Here is a 27,163-nt window from a genome sequence, read left to right on the forward strand (position 1 = left end):
GAGTCTTTTCCAAAAGCTTAGATGTTTGTCCTTTACTATATATTTCTGGAGGAAATAATAATCCTCGGTCACAATAGCAATAGAGCACTGTGGATATGATGGTGCGGATCATTGTCTGCTCTTGGAAAAACTGTGCCCTCCAGACCAATGGAATTACCTTCAAAATTCCTGCATATTCTCCCTGCATCATTATTTGTTGATGAGACAACCCACCAAAGCCCAGGCCAAGACAGTGAATACAGACCTGAGTCAAAGGATATGTATGAATGGATTTTTTTTGTCAGCAATGAAAATAACTTGGAGAAGTGTGATAAAGTTATCATAACCATCTCCCATAAGGAGCCTATCTTTTTAGGAAAAGGAAAAGTTATAAATATATGTAAATATCAAATTCTATCACTGAGAGTAAGTACCAAAAGCTTTTGTTCCCTCATTCCCTTGTTGCCCATTCTACCTTCCTAAATCAGTCGGTCTCCACAAAAACATAATTTACAAAAGCACAGGGTTCTTTTTTCTTTATTGACTAAACACTGTGTTATATACCTGCCAGGATTTAATATATGTTTGTTTGATAATGATTCATTAAGTTGACCCAGGATGTTTTTACGTTGCTTTTCTCTCATCCCATTATATTTCTGCAAAATTGGTTTTGTGTCATAGCTTTTGCAATCAGTATTTTATCAGATAGGTGCGCGTAGTTGAGGCTGTTTGCAAGGGACATTGTGTAACCTGTTCATTCTGGAAGAGTTTCTGACGTATGCGTTTCTGTTACTCAAAGCAAATGAATGCCTGACAAGTGGCAGCTTTGTTGTATTTCCTCAGGGCAACGTAGAAAAACTGAACATAAAATACCTTCCATTTTTAATACACAAGAGGCAGTAGCTACCAGATCTCATCTGATTAAAGCTATACATTTCTGCAAACCATTCTGCTTCCTATGTAAACAGGAAGCAAATTCATTTTTCTGTTGACAAGATGAGGGTCACTCATGTATTGATTTTGGGTAACTGTTTATAAAATTTTCCCTATTTTTCGCGTTTCTAAGAGGTATGTAGTATTGGTTGGCTGGCTTATTCCCTTTCATTTTTATGGTGGATTTTGCGTGCGTTTTTTTGTTTTGTTTTGTTTTTTAGAAATTTCACAAACAACATTGTGGCCATATTACCAGAAAAAAATAAATAAAAGCTCCCCCACAATCCTGCCACTCACCTTTCTTAGTTTTCCTTGCTTCCTTCCAGATTCTTTTCCCTTCAGTATGTAGTAGCTGCAGAATTGGCATCTTTTATTCATAAAATCTGGGGTTGACCAAGTACTTTATCAAGAGTGTTTCATTTGGGGAGCCTGGGTGGCTCAGTAGGTTAAGCGACTGCCTTCGGCTCAGGTCATGATCCTGGAGTCCTAGGATCAAGTCCCGCTTGATCAGTCGGGCTCCCTGCTCAGCAGGGAGTCTGCTTCTCCCTCTGACCCTCCCCCCATGTGCACGCTCTCTCTCTCTCTCTCATTCTCTTTCTCAACTAAATAAAATCTTTAAAAAAAAAAAAAGAGTGTTTCATTTGGTTAAGTGACAAACAGGGGTGCTTCATTTTGCCTATCACTTTTTCCCTAAAGTTGTAGATGACATGTCCCCATTCTCACATGATCCTAAATCATTACTAAAATTTAGTGGTTCTTCATTTCTGAGCACTTTTCAGTTGGCAGGGATCCCTACTTCATCTCTGCACACCTCTGTATAAAAACACTTGAATGATCCGGAAGGTCAGCATTTAGTAAATGCCTTCACTTCCCCTGTCCCCATCTCATCTGGTCTTTCTATAAGTTCACCTTTTCACTTCCTGATTCGTTCTTAAGCAGATCACTTTCTCCCTTCTGGTTGTGTTATCTGAGATATAGCTCTTTAAGGGCTAGGTAGGGGTAGAAATTGACACACATTTGATTTAGAGAAATATTAGGTTTTGACTTGGGAAGCTAGAATATTGGCAAAATTGGAGATGTCATGTGTATTTGCAAATTTTTCAACAAGTATTTGTGAAGTGCCTGGCTCGGCACTCTGTCGGGTGGTGTGGACGACACCTATGTGTAACACTTTATTTTTACCGTCAAGGAACCTTTCACTCATTTTCCTGTATCTGTGGGATTTTTCTCCACATTCTTTGAGCTAGCTGCTTTTGAAGTCAAGCGCTTGCATTTACATTGATACGTGAGTCATGTTCAGGGAACTAGCTTTCTCCACGAGGTTTAGTGTAAAACTGGATTATTCCTAGTCCAGAAATGTCTGTGTCTCTTATCAGCATCAAGTCATTTAGATTTAATATAGAAAATTCATCTTTATTATTTTTCAAATACAATAATTTTAATAATGGTTGTCTTTTATAGATAGGAAGGATGAGAAATGTTCAAGGGCTTATTTTATAGGATAAAAAGCTCTAAGTTCTTCAGAGAAGATGCAAAGCTGTGACCTCCTGAGGTCAGGTTATTGATAATGACTATAACATCTCTGTCCATCATTGTACAACAGAAGTGGCAAACATGACTCTGAACTTCTGAAAGTTAAATATGCTTAATTTTATTGACTGATAAGCTGCATATACTATTATATTCCCTATTCTTCAGTTATTTCCCTGTCTGCTGAGTTATACATCTCTATAGACAAGGCCATGTAGGGTTTTTTAATTTTTATAGATCTTTTGCATGTAAGGTGTACATGTTTACTAGAGATAATTTAAAAATATATATTAGCAATATAATGCATATTCTATGAAATGCATAGAAGTAAAAATTAGCTCCCCACCCAAAGATCATCACGGTTAATATTTCGGCATTTTTAACTTCAGACTTTTTATTATAATGCGTGTATATTTTTTTCCTTACTAGGATCCATGCTTTGTTTTATAACCTGATAATTTTTTTCAGTGTTAGGTTGTGTGGGCCTGTAGGGTATGGGGAGAATGTCTTTCTATCTTATTCATTCCATTTAAAAAAGAACACATCATATTTGGCATGGACTTGGGGCTTATTTATCTATTTAGAAATCTCAAGTAAATATAAATAAGCATGTGTGTTTTACTACAAATTCATACTCAGAGCATCGCTGAATAGCAGTTTTATTTAGAAAAATCCAAGTATGTTTCGGGGGGAGTTTTTTTTTATTCTAAAAGGTTCACATGGTTTCACATTAAAATGAAAAAGACTGAAATGAAAACAGACCTAATGATGGCGTCTTTTACCTACTAGTAGACAATAGCTAGACTGCAAGCCCCTTATGCTGGAGACCGTAAACACACAGCACACCATTCTAGACATATTTCTTAGCACAACCCCTGGCATGTAATAAGGTGTAAAAAATAGGAGTCAGATGAATGATTGAAGAAAAGATGAGGTAACTCATCCCCGTGTTTGTGGCGAGGACAAATGAGCCATGTCCTGGAAGAGATTTCTATCAGCCAATGTTTAAAAATTGTAGCGGCAGGGGCGCCTGGGTGGCTCAGTTGGTTAAGCGACTGCCTTTGGCTCAGGTCATGATCCTGGAGTCCTGGGATCGAGTCCCGCATCAGGCTCCCTGCTCGGCAGGGAGTCTGCTTCTCCCTTTGACCCTCCCTCCTCTCATGTGCTCTCTCTCATTCTCTCTCTCAAATAAATAAATAAAATCTTTAAAAAAAAAAAATTGTAGCGGCACAAATGAACCACAATGGCAAATCTTTTGAATCACCCAAAGCTTCCACTCCTTTGTTCCCCAAAGAAGCCATTCTTTGCAGTCCCTTTTAAAAGGCCATGTATGATTAGTGAACTCTAAGAAATTCACAGCTTTGACTTCTTCCACCCTCTCTCTGATTGCTCTAGGTGGCATTTCTAGGAACAAGTAAAACAAAAACAGAACGGTGCTGGTGCTGAACCTTTGTTGAGAAGCTGGGTCAATCCTTGGAGGGATGACGGTTCCCGAAGTGCTTCTAACCGCCTCCCTTCTCTTCCCCAGGCTACTCTCTTCAGAATGATTCCCTGCAGAGCTGCGCTCTCTTTTGCCCGATGTCTGATCCGAAGAAAAATCGTCACTCTGGACAGTCTAGAAGATTCCAAATTATGCCGCTGCTTATCCACCATGGACCTCATTGCTCTGGGGGTTGGAAGCACTCTTGGTGCTGGGGTTTATGTCCTTGCTGGAGGGGTGGCCAAAGCAGATTCTGGCCCCAGTATCGTGGTGTCCTTCCTCATTGCTGCCCTTGCTTCCGTGATGGCAGGCCTTTGCTATGCTGAATTTGGGGCCCGAGTTCCCAAGACTGGGTCTGCGTATTTGTACACTTACGTCACTGTTGGAGAGCTGTGGGCATTCATCACTGGCTGGAATCTCATTTTATCTTATGTGATAGGTATGTTGCAAAAAATATATATATATATATCAATCTACTGTGTGGAATGGTAGAGCTAGCACTCCTGAGGCAGAGATCCTTGTAGGTCTGCATTAGTTAGTGACTGTGTGATCATGAGTGAGTTACTCGATCCCTGTGTGTCCCATTTATCTCACCTCTAAAGTGTCTCCTAATTGCAAAATGCAGTGATTCTGCTTCATCTCTGAATATGCTTCTGAGTGAGTTTGGAAACCCGCTTTAAAAAAAAACCAAAAACCATAGTTCTTTAATGCAGATAAAGTTAGCTGATTACACACTTATGGACGTGATTGGTTACTAATGTAGAACTGGAAAATTATCAAGATAATTTTATATGTGATTCAAATTTTCAATTCTGTCTGAACTAAACCGTGTTCATCCTAGAACAGAGTAGCAAAGGATGTTATGTTCATCTTCTCCCAGTGACCTGTATATTCTCTGAATGCTCTGTGTTTTGGGAAGGTACATCAAGTGTTGCAAGAGCATGGAGTGGCACCTTTGATGAACTTCTTAGCAAACAGATTGGCCAGTTTTTCAGGACATACTTCAAAATGAATTATACCGGCCTTGCAGAGTATCCTGACTTCTTTGCTGTGTGCCTTATATTACTTCTAGCAGGTAAGGAAGCCAATTGCGCTCCACCCTGAGATGAGCCAGACTAACTATCCCGGGAAAATAAGTTACCACTGGATTTGGGGACTGAGTTCCCAAGATAGGGTGGCATATTTATATGTTTAGGTTACTATTGGGTATCTGTGGGCCTCATCACTGGCTGGAATCACATTTTTTTCTTATGTGATAGACATGTTTTAAAAATAAATCTAAATTTTGTGGAACAGTAAAAATAACACTTCTAAGTAAATGATACTTGGAATGCACTAAAGAATAAAATAAGGCACATCATTATAATACCAATTGGAGATTTGCAGGAACGGCAGTGAAGTTTCAATAAGGAAGAATGTATAATTTTTGGCCTTATTTTATCTTGTTAGCCTCAACTAAGGATATTTGCAAGCATACTATTTCTAGAAGAATTTCTGTCTATTCATGCCTTCATCTATGTAATGTAGTTATTTAGCTGAAAAGGAAGCATATTCAAACCATCTGTCATTTTTTAATGTAGACATTATGTAGGCAAACATACTTGTTGCTAGAATTTTCCCATATTTTACAGTCATGTAGCATAGTAGTTTAGAAAGAAAGGCACAGGAATTAGAATCAGAACAACCAGGTTTTCAGTCCTACTTTGCCACTCACTATCTTTGGAACATTGAGTGGCATAATCTTTCTTTTTTTTTAAAAGATTTTATTTATTTATTTGACAGAGAGAGACACAGCGAGAGAGGGAACACAAGCAGGGGGAGTGGGAGAGGGAGAAGCAGGCTCCCTGCAGAGCAGGGAGCCCGATGCGGGACTCGATCCCAGGACCGTGGGATCATGACCTGAGCTGAAGGCAGTCGCTTAACCAACTGAGCCACCTAGGCGCCCGAGTGGCATAATCTTTCTGTGACCCGGTTTGCTCATCCATAAAATGGGGATATCAGTGTGTATCTTGTAAATGTTTTGGAGTTAATATTGGGGAAAATCTTTCTAAAGGTAAAAACTAAAGAGGAAAAAATTCATGTTCTAAAACTTTCATATATATATATATAAATTTATGTTCTAGAACTTTCATATATATATATATACATATATATATATTCAATCCTAAGAGTAAAAGTAAATGATAAACTGGGAAAAACATATGCAATACATGACAGAGAGCTTACAGCATTATTATATAAATAAATATATATATAATTATATAAATAAATCTTACAAATTGATACAATAACCTAATAGAAAAAAATGTGCCACTTCAATGGGGCCAAACTTTTTGGAGAATATTTCTGACAATGTGAACCAAAAACCTTGTATGAAAGGACATATCCTTGATATGGTATTACCTTATAGAACATTATTTTAAAGCAATAATTAGAAAGTGTACAAAGATATTTATATAAAGGATGATGGTGTCAGTACTATTTATAGTTGTAAGAAACTAAGAGTTACCTGACAGTCTATAAATAAGGGATTATAGTGTTTTCGTATTGTAGAAGAGTATGTGGTTGTTAAAAATGAGGTTATCTATTTGTCAGCATGAAAATGTGTATGTATGTCTGCGTGTGTGTGCACGCCCGAAATTCTGGAGAAGAGACTATATTTGATCTTTATTCCCTTCATATTTTTGCTGGGTCTTCAAATAAGTTGAAAAGGAAGGAAATTGATTACTTTTACAATCAGAATATAAAATAAAGCTATTAACATGGGAATCGATTAAAAAATATTATCTTTTTTGGTGAGACAGTTGAAGAATTATTTTATGTATTCTGTACATATGAAGCAGACATATGATTGAGCTTTTATTTTCAAAATTTTGCAGCCACTGACCTTGGCTTTTTTAGAACAGCATTGCATTAAAATTCAGTTACTTTATATCTACCTACCCACTGATAATAAGAATCAAAGTTACTAGATTTATTGATCTCTTGGAATGTGGTGTCTCCAGGCTATGAGCACCATCTGCCTTCGGCAACCAAGTTGGTTGTATTCGGGACATCTTGTGACAGGTGAGTCAGAACTTGCAAGAGAAAGGGATAAATGTAAGTTAAATACATGGATGCCGGTAAAATAATATCCTAAAGCCTGTAACTGCCTCAAAATGCCATTGCTCTTACTAAAAGTTGGGTAAAAAAATTAAAATACCCATTCTTTTTTCCATAGGTCTTTTATCTTTTGGAGTAAAAGAATCCGCTTGGGTGAATAAAATCTTCACAGCTATTAATATCCTGGTCCTTCTCTTCGTTATGGTTGCTGGGTTTGTGAAAGGAAATGTGGCAAACTGGAAGATTAGTGAAGAGTTTCTCAAAAATATATCAGCGAGTGCCAGGTATAATATTTGGGCTTTTCCCTTCTTATTTTGAATGTGTTTTTGTCTTTGTTTTTAATTTGCCTGCTCTTGTCTTACATTTTCCTCTATAACAGTGCTTCTCAATTTTTTTTTTTTTTTTTTTTTTTTTTTTTCTGTGGAGACATTTCTGAGGGTCTGGTCTATTCCAAGACTCTTCTTCCAGTCTCCCCCCCAAACATAAATACATAAGTGTGCTCACTGTTGAGCAGCTATCTGAAGCCAAGCAGTGGCTCGTTCTTGGCTTCAAGCTGTGCAGGAGATATAGGAGAAGAGAGGAGTGAGATCCTGACCACTGGAAGGATGCCTCTTCCCCCTCCAAAGCTTTGCCACCCTTGCAAAACAGTGGATCTCTTTGAGTCATGCATCCCTTAGTTCTTCCTTTGGGAGGACCCTTTGGTTTCATTGCATTCTTCCAGCCTCTTAGTAATTTTCAGGCCTTGATTTTTGGAGAACGTCATTGGTTGCATAAGCAGAATTGTTCCTGCATTTTGCTTTTAACCTGGCAGTCTCGAAAATTAAATTAGTAATAATTATATATAAAAGGTTTCATCATAAGATTTATATTAATATTCTGATGTGCAAATAAAGTAAGTTTACAGAAATGTCTGTTACGTGAAGTATCACTGCATGTTTTTCTTTACATACGTTGTTTGAAGCCATTCTTTTGAAGCAAAAAATTAGGAACTTCTGGTTTTATACAATTTTTAACATGTAATAAAACATCCAACTTCAATATTATTAATCTCTATTAATAATTAATAGAGAATTCGATTTCATCTTTTCAAATGTCTTATTTGTAAAATTTTTAAATGTGCAACCTGCCCAACTGTCCATGAGAAGAGGTTTTATGTCTTTATTTCAGAGCAGGGCCCATATATGGTGTCTCTGCTCTCACAGTCCTGCCTGGCTGTGAGTTCTAGCCAGAGTGGAAATGGGCCTTGTGCTTATGCTCTTATTGATCAGCCTCCAGTTGAGTGTTGACAACCCAAGAGGGTGCCATTGTTGGGAACATCACTATACTCCCTGAGACAGGGTAAGAAAAATCAGGATTTCCATTTAATTTTATATTGGTTAGCTTCAAAGAGCTGGTGAACACAATAGCCTTCCAAGAAATGGTTTTCTGTGAATATGACTTTGCATTATGCTTGCTCTCTTCCTTAGAGATCTGCCTTCTGAAAATGGAACGAGTATCTATGGGGCTGGTGGCTTTATGCCTTATGGCTTTGCGGGAACTTTGGCTGGGGCTGCCACCTGCTTTTATGCCTTTGTGGGATTTGACTGCATTGCAACAACTGGTAAGGGAAGAATCTTGGGTCCGTGTGGAAGGAAAGGTGTTCCTTGTTCTACAGGAGTATCCACTGGTGGCAGCAGAGGGTCAAGGAAAGAGTGGGATTTGGGGTACTACGGGCTGGTTCCAGCCCCAGCCGTGACACCTTCTGTATATGATAAAAAGAAACTTCGTGAAACTCTCTGAGCCTTGGTTTCCATTAATTGGTAAAGTGGGGAGAACCAGGACCTACCCCTCATGCTCATGGTATGAAGGTTACTTAAGATACGATACACATAAAAGATTCTTTGCAAGCTGTCAAGTATTTTATAAATGTTAGTCGTAATTACTGTCCTTAACCTTCAGTCTGGAAGTAATCTCCAGTACTATCACAATGAGTAACAAATGATGATCACGCTTGTAAATTGTCTCTTCTTTAGTATGACAAAATAGACTGTGGCATTTCTTTTCTCTTTATCCTGTACAACAAAGTAATCGTGCCAGAATCATTCTCTAAATGCTTCTTCTGGGTTCATATTACTGTATGGCCTTGCAATTGGCCGTTTGGGGACACTTCAAGTGCCAAATCTTACTAGATTCAAGGACTATTTTTGTGTTGAAGCCAGAGTTTAATATAAATTCATGCACTGGGTAAGAAAAGGTTTATTTTCGTATTTATGGAAGCATTCCTATTTAAGGGTCCACAGAATGCTATGACAGTCATTAATTTCTGTGGATGAATCCTATTCCGAATAGATTAAGACCGCCATACTATCCTGAAATATTTACTAGCACAGGTATAGCTAGCATGTCTTTTCTTTCTAGAAGTGGGAAACTGACCTGCATGATCTCTTGCTTTCTCTTTTTGCCTCTAGAAATTGGAATTTTGTATAATAGCATAGTACTCTCAAGAAGAGAGAAAATTTCATGTAGAATACATGGAGCAAGCTAAGAAAACAGAAGGCACAAGAGCAGAGTGAAATGACTATGAAGGAAAAGAAGAATCCATGTTGTATCTGTTAATGGTTCATTAAAGATGCAAATCTTTTGTTTATATCTCCTTAGGTGAAGAAGTCCGGAATCCTCAGAAAGCTATTCCTATTGGAATTGTGACTTCTTTGCTTGTTTGCTTTATGGCCTACTTTGGAGTCTCTGCAGCTTTAACACTTATGATGCCATACTACCTCCTGGATGAGAAAAGCCCGCTTCCGGTAGCATTTGAGTATGTTGGATGGGGTCCCGCCAAATACGTTGTTGCTGCGGGTTCCCTCTGTGCTTTGTCAACAAGGTACATCCATCTCATTGCCTCTGACACTGGGGCTGTGGGCAATACTGCCAAGTAGTCCATGTTTAAAGAACTGCTTTTATAGGTTTTAAAAGTAATCTTTGTATAAGGAATGTATTATGCAACTGTGTCTTCTCTGAATAGTTTGACCAGAATTGCCACATACAAATCTTAAGTGATAAAAACTGTTTCACCCATCAGTTAGAAGTCAGTTTTTCAAGATAATGACGGTCCAAGCTTCAGTAGAAATGTATATAGCATTGGTACACCCGAACACATACACGTACATGTATGTCACGCATATTTATATATGTATGTATTATAAAACGGTAGGATGCTTACACTAGCTTGTGTCCGGGCCAGCTGTGGAATTACTTAAAGTGCTACAGACAGCCAAGACCTTAGGTGCAGACTTGACATTTTCTGCTGCCTTTTAAACTAGTATCGTGTCTATGTGACCGGGGGCTATATGCTGTGACATTGTTCAGTATAATGTCTTTTTATTGTGAAATACTGAGACTTTTTCTCTTGGTACTCATCAGAGTGAATTTGGTCTAGAAATAGAAATTACTGTTCTGAAATTAATAGTGGAAGTTCATATGATATCTATGTGGAAAGCAAAGAGTAGTTGCAGCTCACGTACGCAGATTTGCAGTAGCGACTTGTTTTAATACTTGAGAATTCATTTCTCAGGTTCCCTGAGCTACTCACATTTCAAATTAACATGGGACCATAAGATATTTCATTCTAGTTTATACCACGGTATCCCGTAGGACATTCTTACAAAGAGAAAGTTAATCTCTTTGCCTAATTGCTAATTTTTTAAAGGGAAAATAATTTTTTGAAAGTCTAAAGTTGGAAAAAGCAATCTTTTTATAGAATTCATCAGCCTAGCTTTTATTCTCTCTCAAAGTCTTGTTTATTTTCCATTCAAGATAATATTAAGCAGCAATTAGAAATTTACCCCCATTGGTTTCTCAGCCATCTGCTCTTCTGAGGTTTGAGGTTTATTCTGAATAATTTCAAGTACTTTCAAGAATCTGAACTATGAAGACATCATGCCATCATGGTCTTAAGAAGATAGAAGGACAAAGATTTATTCAGGGCCAAGCTCAACCCAGCTTTATCAAAAGATAAAGAAAATGAATTTTTAAAATAAAATATTTTACGTATTTTCTCTTAATGGTTATTTTTTATAACTAAGTCATGTATGGAATGGTGCAGCCATCTCAAACACACGAGAAATTCGAAACATCTAAAGCAAAGGGCGTTTTCTTAAATTTCACTGTTCCTGACTTTTAATCGTGGCTACTTCTATGTACTAAATTTACAGTGAGTTGTTGTTTTTTTTTACCCTTTCTCTCTTGATTATCTTATGCTGCTGGGTATTATTACTGATTTGATGAAATATCAGGCTATATGAGGAAAAATAATGATAAAATAAATAGAAGAAGTTTGTAATTATCGAATAAATGAAGTGACTATACCATGCAATTAAATAACCTAATCCCTTCTTTAATTTCATATCAGTTTAGGAATTTTAATTTCTGAGTTATGGCCACTAAAAATGCCTCAATGAGACGATTGGGTTTGGTTTTCTTAAGTCTTAATTACTTAGTTTTAATTCAGTAATAATTTGTGGGCATGCATAAATTACTCGCAGTATTGCTCTTAGTCTGGTAAGTGTGCTGGGCAAAATGTCTGCAATAGAATAATAAGTAGCACAATGGTAAATATTGGCAAATATTTTTAAATGCCCAATCATAACACGTTTTAAAAATAACAAGACTTCGTAATCAGAGCTGTGACGCTGAGTTTTATCCAAATACTTAATTTCTGTTCTGAGATGTAATCTTGCATGAATGTGTTTGCCATACTGCATGTGTTTGCTTTTTATTCAGTCTTCTTGGATCCATTTTCCCAATGCCTCGTGTAATCTATGCTATGGCGGAGGATGGGTTGCTTTTCAAATGTCTAGCTCAAATCAATTCCAAAACGAAGACACCAATAATTGCTACTTTATCATCGGGTGCAGTGGCAGGTGAGAGTTGACTTTTTTTAAGAAAAGGGGGATCTTTTCTCCATCAAGGATTCTGAAGAGTAATGCAAAGTTAGGCAGTTTTCTGTCTTTATTTACATAAAGGTCAATAACTTGTTTGTGAATGTTTTCCTATTTTGAATTATTTTGGCATAGGTTCTGCATTTTAGTGTGTCCGGTCTTTACCTGTGTATACCTGTCTAGAATAATGCTTGCAATGACTCACGTGTGGATTATGAATTTTTCTGTTCTAGTCTTCTGGGCTCTATGTTTCCTTTACCCCGAATTCTATTTGCCATGGCCCGGGACGGTTTACTGTTTAGATTTCTTGGCAGAGTGAGTAAGAGGCAGTCACCAGTTGCTGCCACGTTGACGGCAGGGGTCATTTCTGGTAAGCTTTACAAACACAGGAGTCTTCAACATTGGCCTTGAACGTTTTATGCGCATGCATGGACTTATAAAGAGGGTCTGCTTGCTGTGCATGTAAGTTAAGAAAAAGAATCACTGATAAATGAGGTTATGAGAATTGGGATCTGGTAACTGTGGTGGTGGTGGTGGTGGTCTACTGAAATTCATTCTTAACTGACCCGTGGGGACTTTTGTTACTATTTTGTTATTTTAACCTTTTGGGTTTCTAACAAATGTGCAGAGGGTTGTAATGGTTCTTCACTGTATTTTTACTCATTTTTAATTAAGTATAAGAAATGTCAGGGTAACTGATACTTGGCTGTCGTAATCACTGTCCTTGGTGTGGGGTTATCTAGATGCACATCCGGGACCACCGCGGTTCTCTAAGACTTAACTAACAACTATTTCCTGTTAGACCCCACTAGGAATCTATTTTTGCTTTCAACAGTTTTGATACTTAACTCATGTAAAAAAAAAAAAAAAAGAAAACAAAAAGAAAACTCCCAGATGCCCACCTTTGGGGATGTCAGAACGTCTTTGTAAAATGCCGTTGGCCAGATTCTTATTCCATGCAGAAATTTTCAAGAGATTCTACAGACCGAGAGAATGGCTGTTAAGGTCCTGTTAGAGAAAGCAAGAGAGAGACTTCATCAAGCTTTTTAAAGCTATTTTGGTAGTAGAAATTCAATCCAACACTGATAACTTGGTTGAGACTCTGAATTTGGGGGAAATTACAGAATGATAATGCTTAATTATGTATGAAATGGTATTTTTTCAGAGTCGGAAAGTATTTGCCTCAGCAACTTCACTTTGTCAATGTTTTCTAATAAATCTGGCACTTTATTAGACATACATTAGAAGGTCAAGTCCCTTATTTTCTTAGTGCTTAGATTTCTGCCCCCATGAAATGAAGGTTGCACTAGATGATCTAAAGCCCATTTTATTATTAAACAGTGGATTATGCTATTAAAAAGAGTTTATAAATCCTGACAAAGGATCACACATTTTATTTATTCCATAAAAACGTTTATTTTTTTTTCCCAGTGAAATCTTGCCCGGTAATACTCTATTTTGTATTCAGAGCTTTAAAAAATATATCCTTCTTTCTTCAGGAAGAATTTGATTTGGCAGCCTAATAATATTGACATTAATAGCTAACAGAAGATAATTGTAGCAGAAGGCTTTTTTTTTTTAACATTCTGAAATACTATATTTTTGTTATTTGTACTCCCTCACCTTACTTTGCTCGTTTTTAGCTTAGATCAGAGAGCTTGTCTGGATAATTAATCATTTTCTTCTGTCTTGGCATAGGTTCTGCATTTTAGTGTGTCCGGTCTTTACCTGTGTATACCTGTCTAGAATAATGCTTGCAATAACTCACGTGTGGATTATGAACTTACTTTGCTACTTGTGGTTCTTACAAAACATATTGTAATTTTAATCTAATGTATAAGTATATTAGCAACAGAAGGTTTTCAAAGTAAGGCATGAGATGTATTTAAAGAAACTGTGTGATATTGTAGAAGGAGCATGGGGAAGTAGGGTACAGATAGACTTTACCTGGAACTCTACTGCCCCCTCATAGTTGTCACCATGCTAAGTTAGCCTGTCTATAAAATGAGGAGCATAATCTTATCAGGTCAGACTTTGTGAAATTGCTGGTCTCAGGGTCAAAACCAGTCAAATTCTGGCCACTGCATTTGGTTAAACCTATATAATTTCCTCTGTCTCAGAGGATTATTGGATCAAAGATAAATTGAGATCACAGAGACAGCATGTGAATGGAATGTGGTGTTTCTACTGAGGACGATAGGGGACAACTATGTGGGCAAGTCAAGTCATCACTCTTTGATGTTTCAATGGAGAAAAAATTGCTCAGTGCAAGTTCACTCTTCAAATGGAAAAGTATATTTTGCGTCAGAACATTACTGAGATTTGAGTGTGAGACATCGATTCATCTCTCAAATCTAGTCAGTCTTCTCGGAGTGTGGAGTTTTACCCAATGTAGAATTTTGCCTCTATCAGAAACGTAATTTAACTGGAAATTACTTTGTTTCGTGTGTGGCATAACTCAAAATGCAGATGGAAGTTGAAATGATTATGTAACATCTATAATGAAAGATCTTCTGTTTGAATTTTTTAATCGTTGTTTTAAAAAGACTTAGCCAGTATTTCTGAGCCATGTTTTTCTTTTGAAACATCAAAGGAGAGTATTCTGTTGTAGAATGTTTTCACTTTTTGTCAGGCCAATATTTTTTAAATAATCAAAGTAGAATGTGTTTTATACTTGATAGATGGTTGAGGGTTTTTGAAGTTTTACTAGCAGTTTATATGACCCAAGGGTCATCTTTTTAGCTGTGAGAAATATATTTCCTATAGTTTGTTTGATTTATCATGGATACTGGAACCATAAAAATGCCAGTTGTCCCTGACTTGGAAGTTATCAACTGTATGGAGTTTTGTCATAGGTCTTTTTTTTTTTTTTTACCATTCTCTTCTTTTCCCAATAGCTGTGATGGCATTTCTCTTTGACCTGAAGGCACTTGTGGACATGATGTCCATTGGCACTCTTCTGGCCTACTCTCTGGTTGCTGCGTGTGTTCTCATCCTCAGGTGAGTGTCCTCGTTGGTTCTCAAGGGTGTGTGTCGTGTGGGGCCCAGGGAATAAAGAAAATTAGGACTCACCATCCTTGTTTCCAAGGAGCTAGTGGTCTCACAGAGGTGAGAGGCCATGACAGAAAAAAAAGTAAAGTATAATAAACGTACTTAGTCCTTAGCCAAGAATTAAATACAATTGATAATTAGTAATAAGTTGGCTTAATCTATATGAACAGCAAGTTCTTATAATGTATGAAAACACTTAAAAATATTATAGTTTTTTTCCCAGTATCTCAGCTGCTAAGATTTTATAATAAAGATTTTACTTGGTGAGGCATACACAGATATATATAAAGGATGTTTATGAAAAGGTAATTTACCAGAGTGAAAAAATTGAACGGAACCTGAATATCAATAGCAGAATAGTTAAACACATAAGGGTACATTTATTCAGTGGACTCTTTTTCTTAGTTATACTTAATTATGTGGAGAAATGTATCTGATTCAGCAAAGCTGTATGCAGTGTCTGAATTTATTTAAATTATAACATAACTTCACACGAAGAAGTCATTTTGCATCGATATACACATACATGCACTTACGCCTGGTTGAAATTGTGCCAAAATGTTAGCAGTGATTAACGCTGGGTTTGTATTGTGGGGGGTTTTGATTTTCTTCTGTATGTTTTGTGTATTTTTTTTTTCTCAGTGAGCCCTATTTCTTCTTTAGACTGAGGACAAATGTTACTTTTAAATTTAAGTAAAGGCTGCTCAGAGGGAAAGAGACCACAGTGAGGGGACTGGGGCAGGTCCTCGGTGGGGCAGAGCCTAGGAGTTGAAGTGGGCCAGTATCCTGACGGAGGCTGGAGAAGAAGAGGATACGTCGAGAAAGGGACATGGCAGGGGCGGAACGGAGTTCGTCAGGGTTACACTGGAGGACTGAGAGAGGAAGTTGAGGGACGTGAGGCCAGAGAGGCAGACTGCCAGAGGCAGCAGATGCCAACCTGAAGACCGGGTGTCATTCTGAGGCTGCTGCTTAGCCAGACTTTCTGTGCTGTTTTCTGGAACTGCATTTCCTTTGGACACAGATATTTCCAAGCTAATCCCCCTGTAGTCCCAGTTGCCTTGGGTGAAAAGGTCCCTCCCTTCTGCATCTTATATGTAACTCTGCAAGTAAATGACTGTAGAGGGAATTCAGGGGTGCTGCAGATATCTCATGGAGCAGGTTTGTGGCCTGGCTCAGCCCACTCTGGGGCGCGAGTCATGAGAAGGGTCAATTCACTGCCCCAGTGGGGACCCTGTCAGGTGTCTCACCTCAAGTGTTTGGTGTTTGCTTCCTTTGGGCCAAGTGTCTGTCTGAGAATAAAGACACAGACTTTTGTTTATTTGGGGCCAGGTACCAGCCCGGCTTATCTTATGAGCAGCCCAAATGCTGTCCTGAGAAAGCAGCTCTGGGGTCATGCGGCAGTGCTGCCTCGAAGAGCAAGTCGCGGGTAGCCATGCTGCAGGGGCAAGGCCTCAGCCTGCACATCCTCGTCAGCCCCTCGGCTCTGCCTACACAGCAGTCGTCTTCTCTCGTGAGCTTTCTGGTAGGATTTCTTGGTGAGTCCTCTGCGCTGTGTCCACCAGGAAGGGCCCCGGGTGTGCGTCGGTGGAGCAGGTATGATGTGAGAGAGGACATAGGTCTTACGTGGCCTTAGCATATGCTTGCCACTGCCCCAAGCCCTGAAATCTCCACCTAACCGGTCGCTAGGAGCTGAGACCATATAGTAGCAGGATACATGGGTCCTGTCATCAAGGAAGAAAGGAAGAAGTTCCCCGAGGTGTGAGTGGCCTCTGTACAGAGCTGGTCCCTCTCAGTGGCTGTTAGGGGGTTCCCTGTGTGCAAGCTTCCGGCCAGGAAGACCTGCCAGGAAGGAGACTGGGAGATAATACAGAACATCTTGTTTGCTCACTCACAGTTACATAATCAGTCATATTTTCAGCAACATTCATTGAGCACCATCAACGTGTCAAGAGCTCTGTGGAGCCCTTGGGATAGCAAGAAAGATGTTCCTTGCTCTCATTGGGCTTTGAGGAACGGGATTATCGGTGGCAAGCGAAGGGAAGTAGAGGCTTCTCTAGAGCACAGAGGAGGGACCCTGAGTGCAGACATGATGGTCAGGAATAGGATGGGTGGGTGGTGATATCCCCTTCTGAAAGAGGGCAAAAAGACACAGATTATTTGTTTGCGTGAACAGTGTTTACAAGAGCAGAACACGGACAGACTTGCCGTTTCCCATTTGAAAAAAGGAAAATCTCCACCCCTGACATTATCACGTTCAATCCATGCGATATAGTGTGAGAATGTAGCAAAGGAGGAGCCTGATGACATGTAGGAAGGAAAAGCAGGCTGGTAGCGCTGAGGGGGGAGGAGGAGACAGTCATGAGTAAGCGAGCGGTGGTTCTTAAATCGGTACAAACAGCCATTTTCTCCCATAATGAAGACGAAGAATCGTAGTATTTGACAAAGAGGCCATGGGAAGACCTTGATATCTTATCACAAGAGACTGCTCGAGCCAGGGGAATCTGAGTGAAATGTGCCTGCTGATTTTGTGTCACCTGCATATCTCACCTTTGCAGCATTTCTTGTTTTGGGCCTGAGTATCTTGACCACTTACGGAGTCCAAGCGATTGCCCGGCTAGAAGCATGGAGTGTTGCTCTTCTTGTCCTGTTTCTTGTTCTCTGCATTGCCGTTGTGCTCACCATTTGGAGGCAGCCCCAGAATCAGCAAAAAGTAGCCTTCATGGTATGAATAATGAGCATTAGAGATCCTCGATATTATCTGGTGTGTCAGTTTTGTAAGTTGTTTTTAAAAAGAAAAAGAGAAAAAGACACTTCTGATGAGGTTAACCAGTAAAGAACAAGAGTGTTGCAGTTCTTTGAGATGTTCTTTTTGTCATAAGGATTCTCCCTACATGGCTTTTCAAAAACTTGAATATGCTCCTATCGCGTTATTATCTATAATGGTAAACAAATTTCTTGTCAAGTAATCTATAGTATCAAAGAATAAGTAGAATATTTTATTTTAGAAATTCAGTCCTCTTGCAAGAAGACTATTCCCACCAAAAGCCCTTCTGCTATAATTATCCTGTCAGATTTGAATGAGGAGCAGGTTTGGACTTGAAGAGAGCTTCCTGGAAGGATCCCTCTCAGATGCCGTGTGTACCCAGACTTGCAGAGGCATGCCCTGTTGCCATCTGAATGAAACCAGGGAACCCTAATCTAAACCAAACCCTACTGCCAATTGCATCTGGTGATGATACGGATGTTAGCGGGCCGGAGAAATCCCCTGTTGCTTTGGGCTACACTTGAGTAGTATAGACTGTGACACTCCCTTTAGTAGACTCTACAAGAATGATTTTTTCTTCTGGGTGTCCTTTTTGTAAGAATATAAACTTACTGACACAGTGTGAAAAAATATATGTCAAAATAGTTGTCACCACGTTGAAACAGTCTGAGGAATGTACTTTCCAAATTTGAGTACATTTAAGAAGATATTTTCCCCCCTTAGGTTCCTTTCTTACCATTCTTGCCAGCCTTCAGCATCCTGGTGAACATCTACCTGATGGTCCAGTTGAGCGCAGACACTTGGATAAGATTTAGCATTTGGATGGCACTCGGTAGGTTTTTTAATGTTTTAGCTTTCTGAGCCGTGGTTCTGTCTTCCCAATTTCATGCTCTGTGATTACAGAAATGCATCCCCTCCCCCTTCTTGGAAATAAAGGGTTTTTGCCAGTTTCTTCGTTTCCCAAATTTTAGATCATCCGAGTCCTTACTTCTCCAAATGTTTTCAGATACCTTTTTTTTTTTAATTAAATTCTCCCAGGAATCCTGTAGAACCCTGTAGATTCTTTTTCTCCAACTTAATGGGTGACCAAAAAAGCCTCCAAAAGTCAAGGGATTGAATTTGTGGATGGCAGTGCAAGACTCTGATTCCAAAGCCAGTTCTTTCCAGTCCCAGTGGATTTCTGAAGACATTTTGAATGAGCTAAGAGCAAAAAATTTCTTTTGTTATCTAAATTTCTTATTATTTGAACCTTGGGATTTAGCATTAAATAAGATGAGTGAGCTTATTTATATCTCTACTACATGGTTTTTTATTATGATTCCTTTCCCATGTGAAAATTGAGTTAGAAAATGAGAGTTTACATTTGGTGTAACTAAAGCACTGAGCAGTTGTCTTATTTTTTTTTTTTTTATTTGACAGAGAGAGACACAGCACATAGAGAGAGACACAGAGAGAGGGAACACAAGCAGGGAGAGTGGGAGAGGGAGAAGCAGACTCCCCACGGAGCAGGGAGTCTGATGTGGGGCTCGATCCCAGGACCCTGGGATCATGACCTGAGCTGAAGGCAGATGCTTAAGGACTGAGCCACCCAGGCCCTGAGCAGTTGTCTTAAAAATGTGAACAGACATGTCTGTAAGGTGAAGCAGGGAGAAAGGAGCACTAAGTCTGCATTGGTTTGGGTCACCTGAAGAGTTGAAGAGTGTGCTTTTTGACAGTCCTCCCGTTGCCCTAGCAAGAATGAACCTAAGTTCATGCTGGTGTATGTAATTGTTTGCTTTGGCTAGAAATTAATTCAATTTCAATTTAAGCCACCAATCCACTTGAATTGATGAGAGATTTAACCGCTATCAGTTTTGCTCATCTCCCCATACCCACACTAGAGTTTTGCCCGTATTTGGGGACCTTACCTTGTGCCAGGGAATTGAGGGGCTGGTGCCTTGGGTCACAGGCTATCATTCCACACGGGTTACACTAGTTTGTTCTCTCTTTTGGTCACAGTGGCCGCTTCTGGTTGGTGGCTCTGTTGCTTCTCTCTGCCATTCAGCTCCACACTCTGGGATGCAACCATGCAGCCTGTTCCTTTGGGGTCCGGCCCACGTGCTCGCAGGGAGCCGAGTCCAAACCTGTAGAACTCACTCCCCTCCTCTGAGCCCGGAAGAATCTCTTTTGAGTCTGGCAGAGAACTTCAGCATGCTTCCTGCCTTTCCATGAGCCCTTGCTTCTCTCCTCAGACACAGACCACTGTGGTTTAATGTACTTGATCTTGGTTAAGAGCATGAAGTTCGGAGCCAGCCTCTCTGTGTTTGAATCCAACTGTGCCATTTATTCACCTTGTGGCCTCGGCCCATTTTTGTGCCTGCTTCTTTGTAAAACGGTGATGGTGGTACCTTTATTTGAGGACAGGGAGGGCTGGTTCTTTAAAACTTTGAGGACAGGAGAGGAAGCAGAATTATCCCTAACCATAGCACCTGCCAAAAGGCTAATTGGCAGCCTACTTCTCGTTATTTTAGATGGGAAAATTATAAAGCATTTCTCATCAACCCAAAACTCTCAACCAATTTTTAAATCTATAACTAAAACAGAGCAAAATGCCTACATGAAAGTAATAAACTATCTGGTGGGGATACATAAAACCTTCCCTTCTAATTCCCAATGAGCATGGCTATTGATAATCAATTGCTTTGTATATAATTATTTGGCCTCTCCTGTTTTTTTAAAAGATTTTTATTTATTTTATTCGAGAGAGTTAGAGAGCACAAGCAGGGGCAGAGGCAGAGGGAGAAGCAGACTCCCCGCTGAGTGGGGAGCCCGATACGGGGCTTGATCCCAGGACCCTGGGATTGTGACCGAGCCGAAGGGAGACGCTTAACCCACTGAGCCAGCCAGGCGCCCCTATTTGGCCTCTCCTGGTGACGGTAACACGTGTAAAGCATGCCCATGTCCACTTTGTTTACACAGGGCATGTTTTCCAAAATACCTGATTGTGACTCCGATAACCCACCAGTTGTGTTTGGGATGTAATTTGAGATTTTACCCTATATCCCTTTGTTTAAAGTATAGTATTGAGTTTTGAGAAAATAAATATAATTTTTTTCAACATAAATGTCTGAAAAACATTTAATTGGGAGAAACATACATTCAACAAAGATTGGGTGTTAAAAATGCAGAAGCACATTCTACTGGGAAAGCGTCCATTGGGGATTCTGCAGGGGTATTCCGGACTTGCATTCTGTCCTAAAATAGCCCAGAAAGAGGAGGGGGAAAACCCCATTAGGTTCTATATTACATTTTCCATATTCAGGCATTTTCTGACATACTTAAAACATTGTTTTTTTTTCCTTCCCTCTAACAGGTTTCCTGATCTACTTCGCTTATGGCATCAGACACAGCCTGGAGGGTAATCCGAGAGAGGAGGAAGACGATGAAGAGACTTCCTCAGACAACATCGGTGCCGCAACAAAAGAAAAATCTGCCTTTCAAGCAAACGAGCAGCAGCAAAGAAACCTCAGTTTACCTTTCATATTCCACGAAAAGATGAGCGAATGCTAACGCCCGCAGGAGCTGAGCTGGTCCACAGTCTTACCGTACATACCCTACATGGAGTAAACCATGACAGAGTGTCATCGTCGTGCTAGGTTGCCATGGGTTTGCTGCAGACATAGTTCACCCTAACTTATACTTACTCACCTGGACAGCACCTCCTCAGATGGTGAATTGTGTACCTGGGGAAACCTCCTAAGCTCTCTCCTCAGCGATGAATATCCCCCCAATAGTGGGAGCATGTGTGTATGTGTGTATGTATACGTTGGGGTCTATGAATGTTAGAAGTTGTTTGTGTTTCACTCTGACTGCATTATATTTTTCTGGTGTTGCCATTAATTGGTGGCTTATACTGCTGCAATGGAAGTAATCACTGAATAGAAAAGTGCTTTGGACGTGCCTGGTGCATTTGGGGAAATAACCATGGCTTTTCCTTATTAGGTGTCATTAATGTCGATTAGAACGTGCTAAAAACGCAATCACCCATCCCGGTGTCTGTCATTGGTCAGGAGCGAGAGGAGGGGAGAAGAAATGAGCCTTTTCTATAACTCATCAGTGCCAGCAGTGGGTTTAATCCAGATTTTTCTTCTATAAAGTATGGCAGTTTGCGACAACTTCAGCCACAGGCGTGTCTGCGTCCCGCCGGTCTACCCAGGGCGGGAGTGGCTCTCTGGGTCACCTGATAGCACCCCTTTCAGCTGCTGTTGTTTTTTGAGAGAAGTGGTCCTTCCTCAGTCCCTGCAGGGGCTTGAGAGCAGTATGTGTGATCTACTTGGGACCCTTTCCGCTAGAAGATGCAAGTGGTCCCCTGGCAGGAAAGCTTGTGTAAGTGGCAGCGATGAACGTGTATTTGAAAATCAGAGTCAGACAAATGCTTGTGTAAGTAGACACCAAGCATCTTTGTCTTTAAAGTCACATACGATAAGCCAGTAAAATCTTTCCGGATCACACGATTGGCAGAACGATTTACACTTTTCTCTTTTACTTAATAACTAATCACAGTTCAGTTGTTTTTTAAAACCTCATCAGGTACAGAATTCACTCCTTTGTTCCTATTGTTTTGTCTTGTCCTAGATAGGAGGGGCTACACTAGCAAATTATGTTTTTACTACACGCCAAAGAGGAAAGAAACAAAGGGATACAAGAAGAGGAAATGTCCCTGTTCTGAGTTTAAAGTGCCTATTCAGATGTTAAATTGCATTTGCCCCAATTTGAGGTTTTGGGATCTAATTTGCCTTTGATGTTTCTTTTGGAAACATTTAGGGATGTTTTCCTTCCCCATCCCATAAGTTGTTTAGCACTTTTTATCTCATTTATTTTTAATTGACCACACTAAATCTGTCAATACCCCATTCCCAGTGGTTGGGGAATAAAATATCTGGGCTAAATACATGATTATTTAAAACCTCAAGCTAAAAAATTAACCTAATTGAATTAAAGCTATATAAACACAGTAACCTTTAAGGAATAAATGATTTGTTTTATATGTAAGATTCTCTAATTACTATATTTTCCTTCATAGGGTTCTCTCGTAGTGGACTATTTACCTGCAGTGTGCTTTTCTTCTCATGAATTAGCTTTCTTACAAATAATTAAATGGTTTACTAGGTGAGGCTAGGGGCTAAATACTTACACATCAACGGGTTACATTCCCAGGATGAATGTTATCAAGCTCACCAGTTGACCGGCTTAATCCAAAGGCAAGGAAAACATTTGTTTCCTAATAGCTCTTCCAAGAGATTAATTGTTTTCCTGATGCCATTAAAGAGCAAGTTGTGATCGTTTCGTCTAACCAAGAGTTTATTGTGGTTAAATATCAGATAAACAGATAGCCTGGGTTTCTGGCTGCTGGTGCTGGAGCCTCCCTGATCTAGAGCTCAGTACTGACATTCCACAATTTCCAGGGTGCATGGTAAAATCTGAAGCCCAGAATTCTCTTTCAAGCATGTTTTACTGGAGAGGAAGAGTTGGATACTCAAGGAGTACAAGATTTTGGTAAGGACTGTAGGCATGATCCTAAATCCTTGTTGTTATAGTATTACACTGAGAACCACCTTTTATTCTCTCATCGAGATAGATTAGGCCTTAAGGGAACATAAGGAATTTCATATATAAATATCTGAGTCTTTGTAACAAAATCAAGAAATTTATTTAGAATGTGATAGGCAGCTAAAACTCTTATGCCCACTGTGTTCAATTAGGAGCAGAATTTAGTTAAAAATTATTTTTCCACATTAAAACACTTTGCAAACACAAATATCTATGAAGAGATGCTTTGTTGGTGATTGTGCTTTTTTTCTGTGAAGACTCAAATGTGTGCTCATATCTCTGTATGAGTGTGTGTGTATATATTTATGTATATGTCTGTGTATTTCAAACAGTGTATAAGTCGGTTGGGTTTATGATGGGCTTTGGAAACGATACAATTGTATGGATAAAAACAAACCCAATTGATGTGGAGAAAAAATAATATTTTATATTGATAGGTATGCTTATACAAAATTTTTAGGTTTTAAACTATTTTGCAATATACAGCAATTTTATATATATGATATTTTCTATAGATTCTTTAAGAAAGATATATTTATAATGTATCTAATGTGGAATCACTAAACTCGAGTACATTGTAACAGGTGCTTTATAATCTGAAATGGAGTAGGAGTAGGAGGTGTTAGGGTTTTCTGTTTACTTATTTCTGAGGCACCTTTTCTGACATCTCTGTCTTGCTCTGTGTTTATTAGTAAAAGCCAGTTCTACCAGGTTTCTTACCACCTCCCTGTTTCTACATCTGAATTCATAACCTTTGGAACAAAATATTGCTTTTACTTTCTTAGGATTACCAAAATGTTTTTGTACAGATACGACTAGTAATCAATCACACTTCTATAAACTCCTCTCCAGAAATGAAAAAAATGCATACCACACATTCTCTTAATTGTGATTGAGTAAAAACAGTTTAAATTACTTTTCTTTCTTACACTAGGAAATATGCTTTCTTAATATTTTCAATGAGAAACTTCCTATCAGAGCACCTTTATATCATACTCTTCAAAAAAGGGAAAAGATGATTTGTGAATAACCACAGAAAGGCCCTGCCTACCCTACATTTAAAAAGGTAGCTATACAAATTCAAGTTCAAACCCTATTCATGAGAAAACTTAACAACTTTTGATAAATACTGAAATACAGATTCTTGCTTATTCACATTTTCCCCCCAGAGATAAACATCAAGAAAACTTCGTAACCCCGAAAACATCATTTAGGATATATACATTGAAGAAAAACTAGCATTGATATATTTAAAACTTTACTACTACCAACCATAATTAGAAGAAAATATCTCTTGCAGAATTATTTTGCTTTAAAATACAGAAGCCTCTCTTTTAATTTTCTGAATAAAAGATTTTTTTAACTTTTTTTTTTTTAATTTTAAAAATTAGCCAAATTATTTGCTAAGTCCTGGTTATTTTCAGGTAGTTTTTCAGCCTGTTTTGAATCAGACTCTGTATTTACCTAGTTCCTTTCTAAACTAATTTGAATGCTTAGCAGGGAGAATAAGGAAAACTACGGCTCTCCAGTTCTGATAATGCCAGAGGAGCAGGTCAGTCCTCTTTCTTTGCAAATCAGGGCATATTCTGAGATTACAAAGCACATGATAACGTTGTAGCTCTCCCTCGTGATGTAGCTCATGATGTTCTCTGCCTGATTTTCTCCTGATGTGATTCAAGCAACTGTAAATTAACACCCAAATACCATTTCCACAGAATTTTAAAGGATTGGGTTTAGAGTGAACATCATGAAGTATTAAAATTCACATGATGAGTGTGAACTTTGGGGACAGGGGGATTAACTTTTTTTTTTTTTTTTTTTTTATTTTGCTAGCGCCTTCTCTGTACATTTTCTACTTACATTCTCTCACATGTCCTAAAATATCAAGGGAAAAAGTACCAAAGTTCAGCACAGGTCATTTTTTAGCCATGTAGATTTGGAAATAAGGTTGCTTGACTTTGTTGTTTAGCTGAGATTTTTTTTTTCTCTTTGTATAATTATATTTAAACATTTTTAAATGAATTTCTAGTTTCTGGATTTTGAGAGCCCTGCTCTGTTTTTGTGGTTGTTGGTTTTTGTAACATTCATTATTGCTTATATGTATACAGTTTAGTCTTACTGATCTCAAGTGCATTTTCTTATGGCTCAACCCAACTGGCGACCCTCTTGGCTGTGAGTAACATACTGAGGTTTTATTCACCATGGCTGAAGCCACTGCCATAATCTCTGGCCTTAAAGAACCTTCTGTGACTACTGGTGCCCCATGGGGATCATGACCAAGAGCCCAGGCTGGTTCTAGGATCAGGCAGCCTGCAAAGTGTAAGCATCCATAACTACCCTTGTTGAGTGGGATCTTGGGATGACAGTGAGATATGAAGTGAATATGCAAGTTAGGAGTTTGGGGTCCTTAATTTCAGCCCTGAACATCCATCCCAGGGACACATCAACAGTCAATGATAAGGATCCTCTAGGAAAGGTTGGAAAGGATGGCTGCTTCCTGGAACTGGTACCATAGGATCTGGCCCACTGCAATCCCCATATGGGCATGGACAGCCCTGTGGTAGAAAGTGCATGGGCCCAGGCTCAGCTGTTAGAGAGTTTGTATTGCCTATAGGGTGGGTTTCTCTGGCCCAGGCCTGGTTAATGGGCTCTTCATCTTTGGTGTCCACTAGGGCTGCCCCATTGTGTTATTGCTCTATTTTGTTGTCCTTGTACTTAATAGAAGCTGTTGATAGGGCCCAAAACCCTACAGAAATTCTATGTCTGTAAAACCCAACAGATACATTGGACTTGTCTATATGTAAAGATTTTCTGTTTAGTAGGTAATTTCAAATTTAAATGTTTCAAATGATAATCAGAGTTCCTTTCTACTTACAAAGTTGGATTATTTTTTAGAATTGTAATAAATAAAAACTCTTGCTGCTTTACCACTGTAAGACAGGCTTTCTACTGTGACCATGTACTTTTTTAAAAAAAATTGCAATAGGACTTGTAATAATAGAATATGCCTGTGTATCACACATACCCAAAGCATACATTTCACACTTCTCTTTAAAAAAATTGGGAGAGCTTTCAAGCTCAGAAATGTGGTACAATCTAAACTGAAATGATTATAACATCAAGAATATTCACCTGGCAGCCTAGGGACTACATGGGGACTACCAAGTCCTGTAAGATAAAAGACATGTTTCCACATACCCTCAGTCCGCATGGCACACCCTAAAAACTATCACTTGCTCCTGAAGAATGCCATCCCAGGACCACACATCTGAGATCCCACCACTTCAACTGTCAGTCTCATTGCTTTTATCTGTAAGAAGCTCCTTCCTCAATGTTCCCTTTACCAAATCATAGCCTCTAGTAATTGGCGATCAGTTATGTACAACTGATACGTTTTTTACAGTATAATAAAGAAATCTTACCAACTTCAACCCTCTTGAACCTCTGACCAGGAGGAAGGAGTCAGAGCTTTCTGACATGGCTCAACGTTACATAAAATTTCAAATCTCTTGAATTAGTTTGTTATTTTGAAATGTCTTTGTGTATATACTTAATTCCCATTGATTTTAGTAAGTTGGAAGGACCACCATGTTGAATTAAGAAAACTGTAGTATCAGTTAACCAGCATTGGAAACCAAGCTAAAATAGCAAAGCATTTACCAAGCAGAAGCCTAAAACCTAATTTATGTAATTTTTGGCTGTAAGAATCGTTACTAGGTTTTGGTGCCCCACATCTGTCCTGCTACCACGTGGTCACATGAATGCAGTGATCCCCCAGGAACTGTGTCTGGGCTGTGGGTCCAGCCAGGAACCCCAGCG

The 27,163-nt window shown here is 39.0% G+C and overlaps 1 protein-coding gene across 2 annotated transcripts in view; it reads left to right on the plus strand.

Annotated features, from left to right (window-relative positions):
* Positions 1-26,280, plus strand: part of SLC7A2 (solute carrier family 7 member 2) — a 64,234-nt gene extending 37,954 nt beyond the window's left edge. Inside the window, exons 2-12 of one of the 2 annotated variants that reach the window (XM_045879728.2) lie at positions 3,971-4,361; positions 4,842-4,997; positions 7,143-7,308; positions 8,491-8,624; positions 9,662-9,884; positions 11,783-11,922; positions 14,838-14,940; positions 16,321-16,526; positions 17,547-17,713; positions 18,479-18,587; positions 21,108-26,280. In XM_045879728.2, coding sequence (XP_045735684.1) covers positions 3,986-4,361; positions 4,842-4,997; positions 7,143-7,308; positions 8,491-8,624; positions 9,662-9,884; positions 11,783-11,922; positions 14,838-14,940; positions 16,321-16,526; positions 17,547-17,713; positions 18,479-18,587; positions 21,108-21,304 — 1,977 coding nt within the window. In that variant the 5' untranslated portion in view covers positions 3,971-3,985 and the 3' untranslated portion in view covers positions 21,305-26,280. Of the gene's footprint in view, positions 1-3,970; positions 4,362-4,841; positions 4,998-7,142; positions 7,309-8,490; positions 8,625-9,661; positions 9,885-11,782; positions 11,923-12,173; positions 12,311-14,837; positions 14,941-16,320; positions 16,527-17,546; positions 17,714-18,478; positions 18,588-21,107 lie in introns of both variants that reach the window. The other variant, XM_045879729.2, reaches the window with a different exon arrangement.
* Positions 26,281-27,163: the final 883 nt, after the last annotated feature.

The sequence above is a fragment of the Mirounga angustirostris genome, unplaced genomic scaffold, assembly GCF_029215605.1.
Source record: "Mirounga angustirostris isolate CCGP_5_RB_7025 unplaced genomic scaffold, mMirAng1.0.hap1 SCAF_2, whole genome shotgun sequence".
In the NCBI taxonomy this organism is placed as follows: domain Eukaryota; kingdom Metazoa; phylum Chordata; class Mammalia; order Carnivora; family Phocidae; genus Mirounga; species Mirounga angustirostris.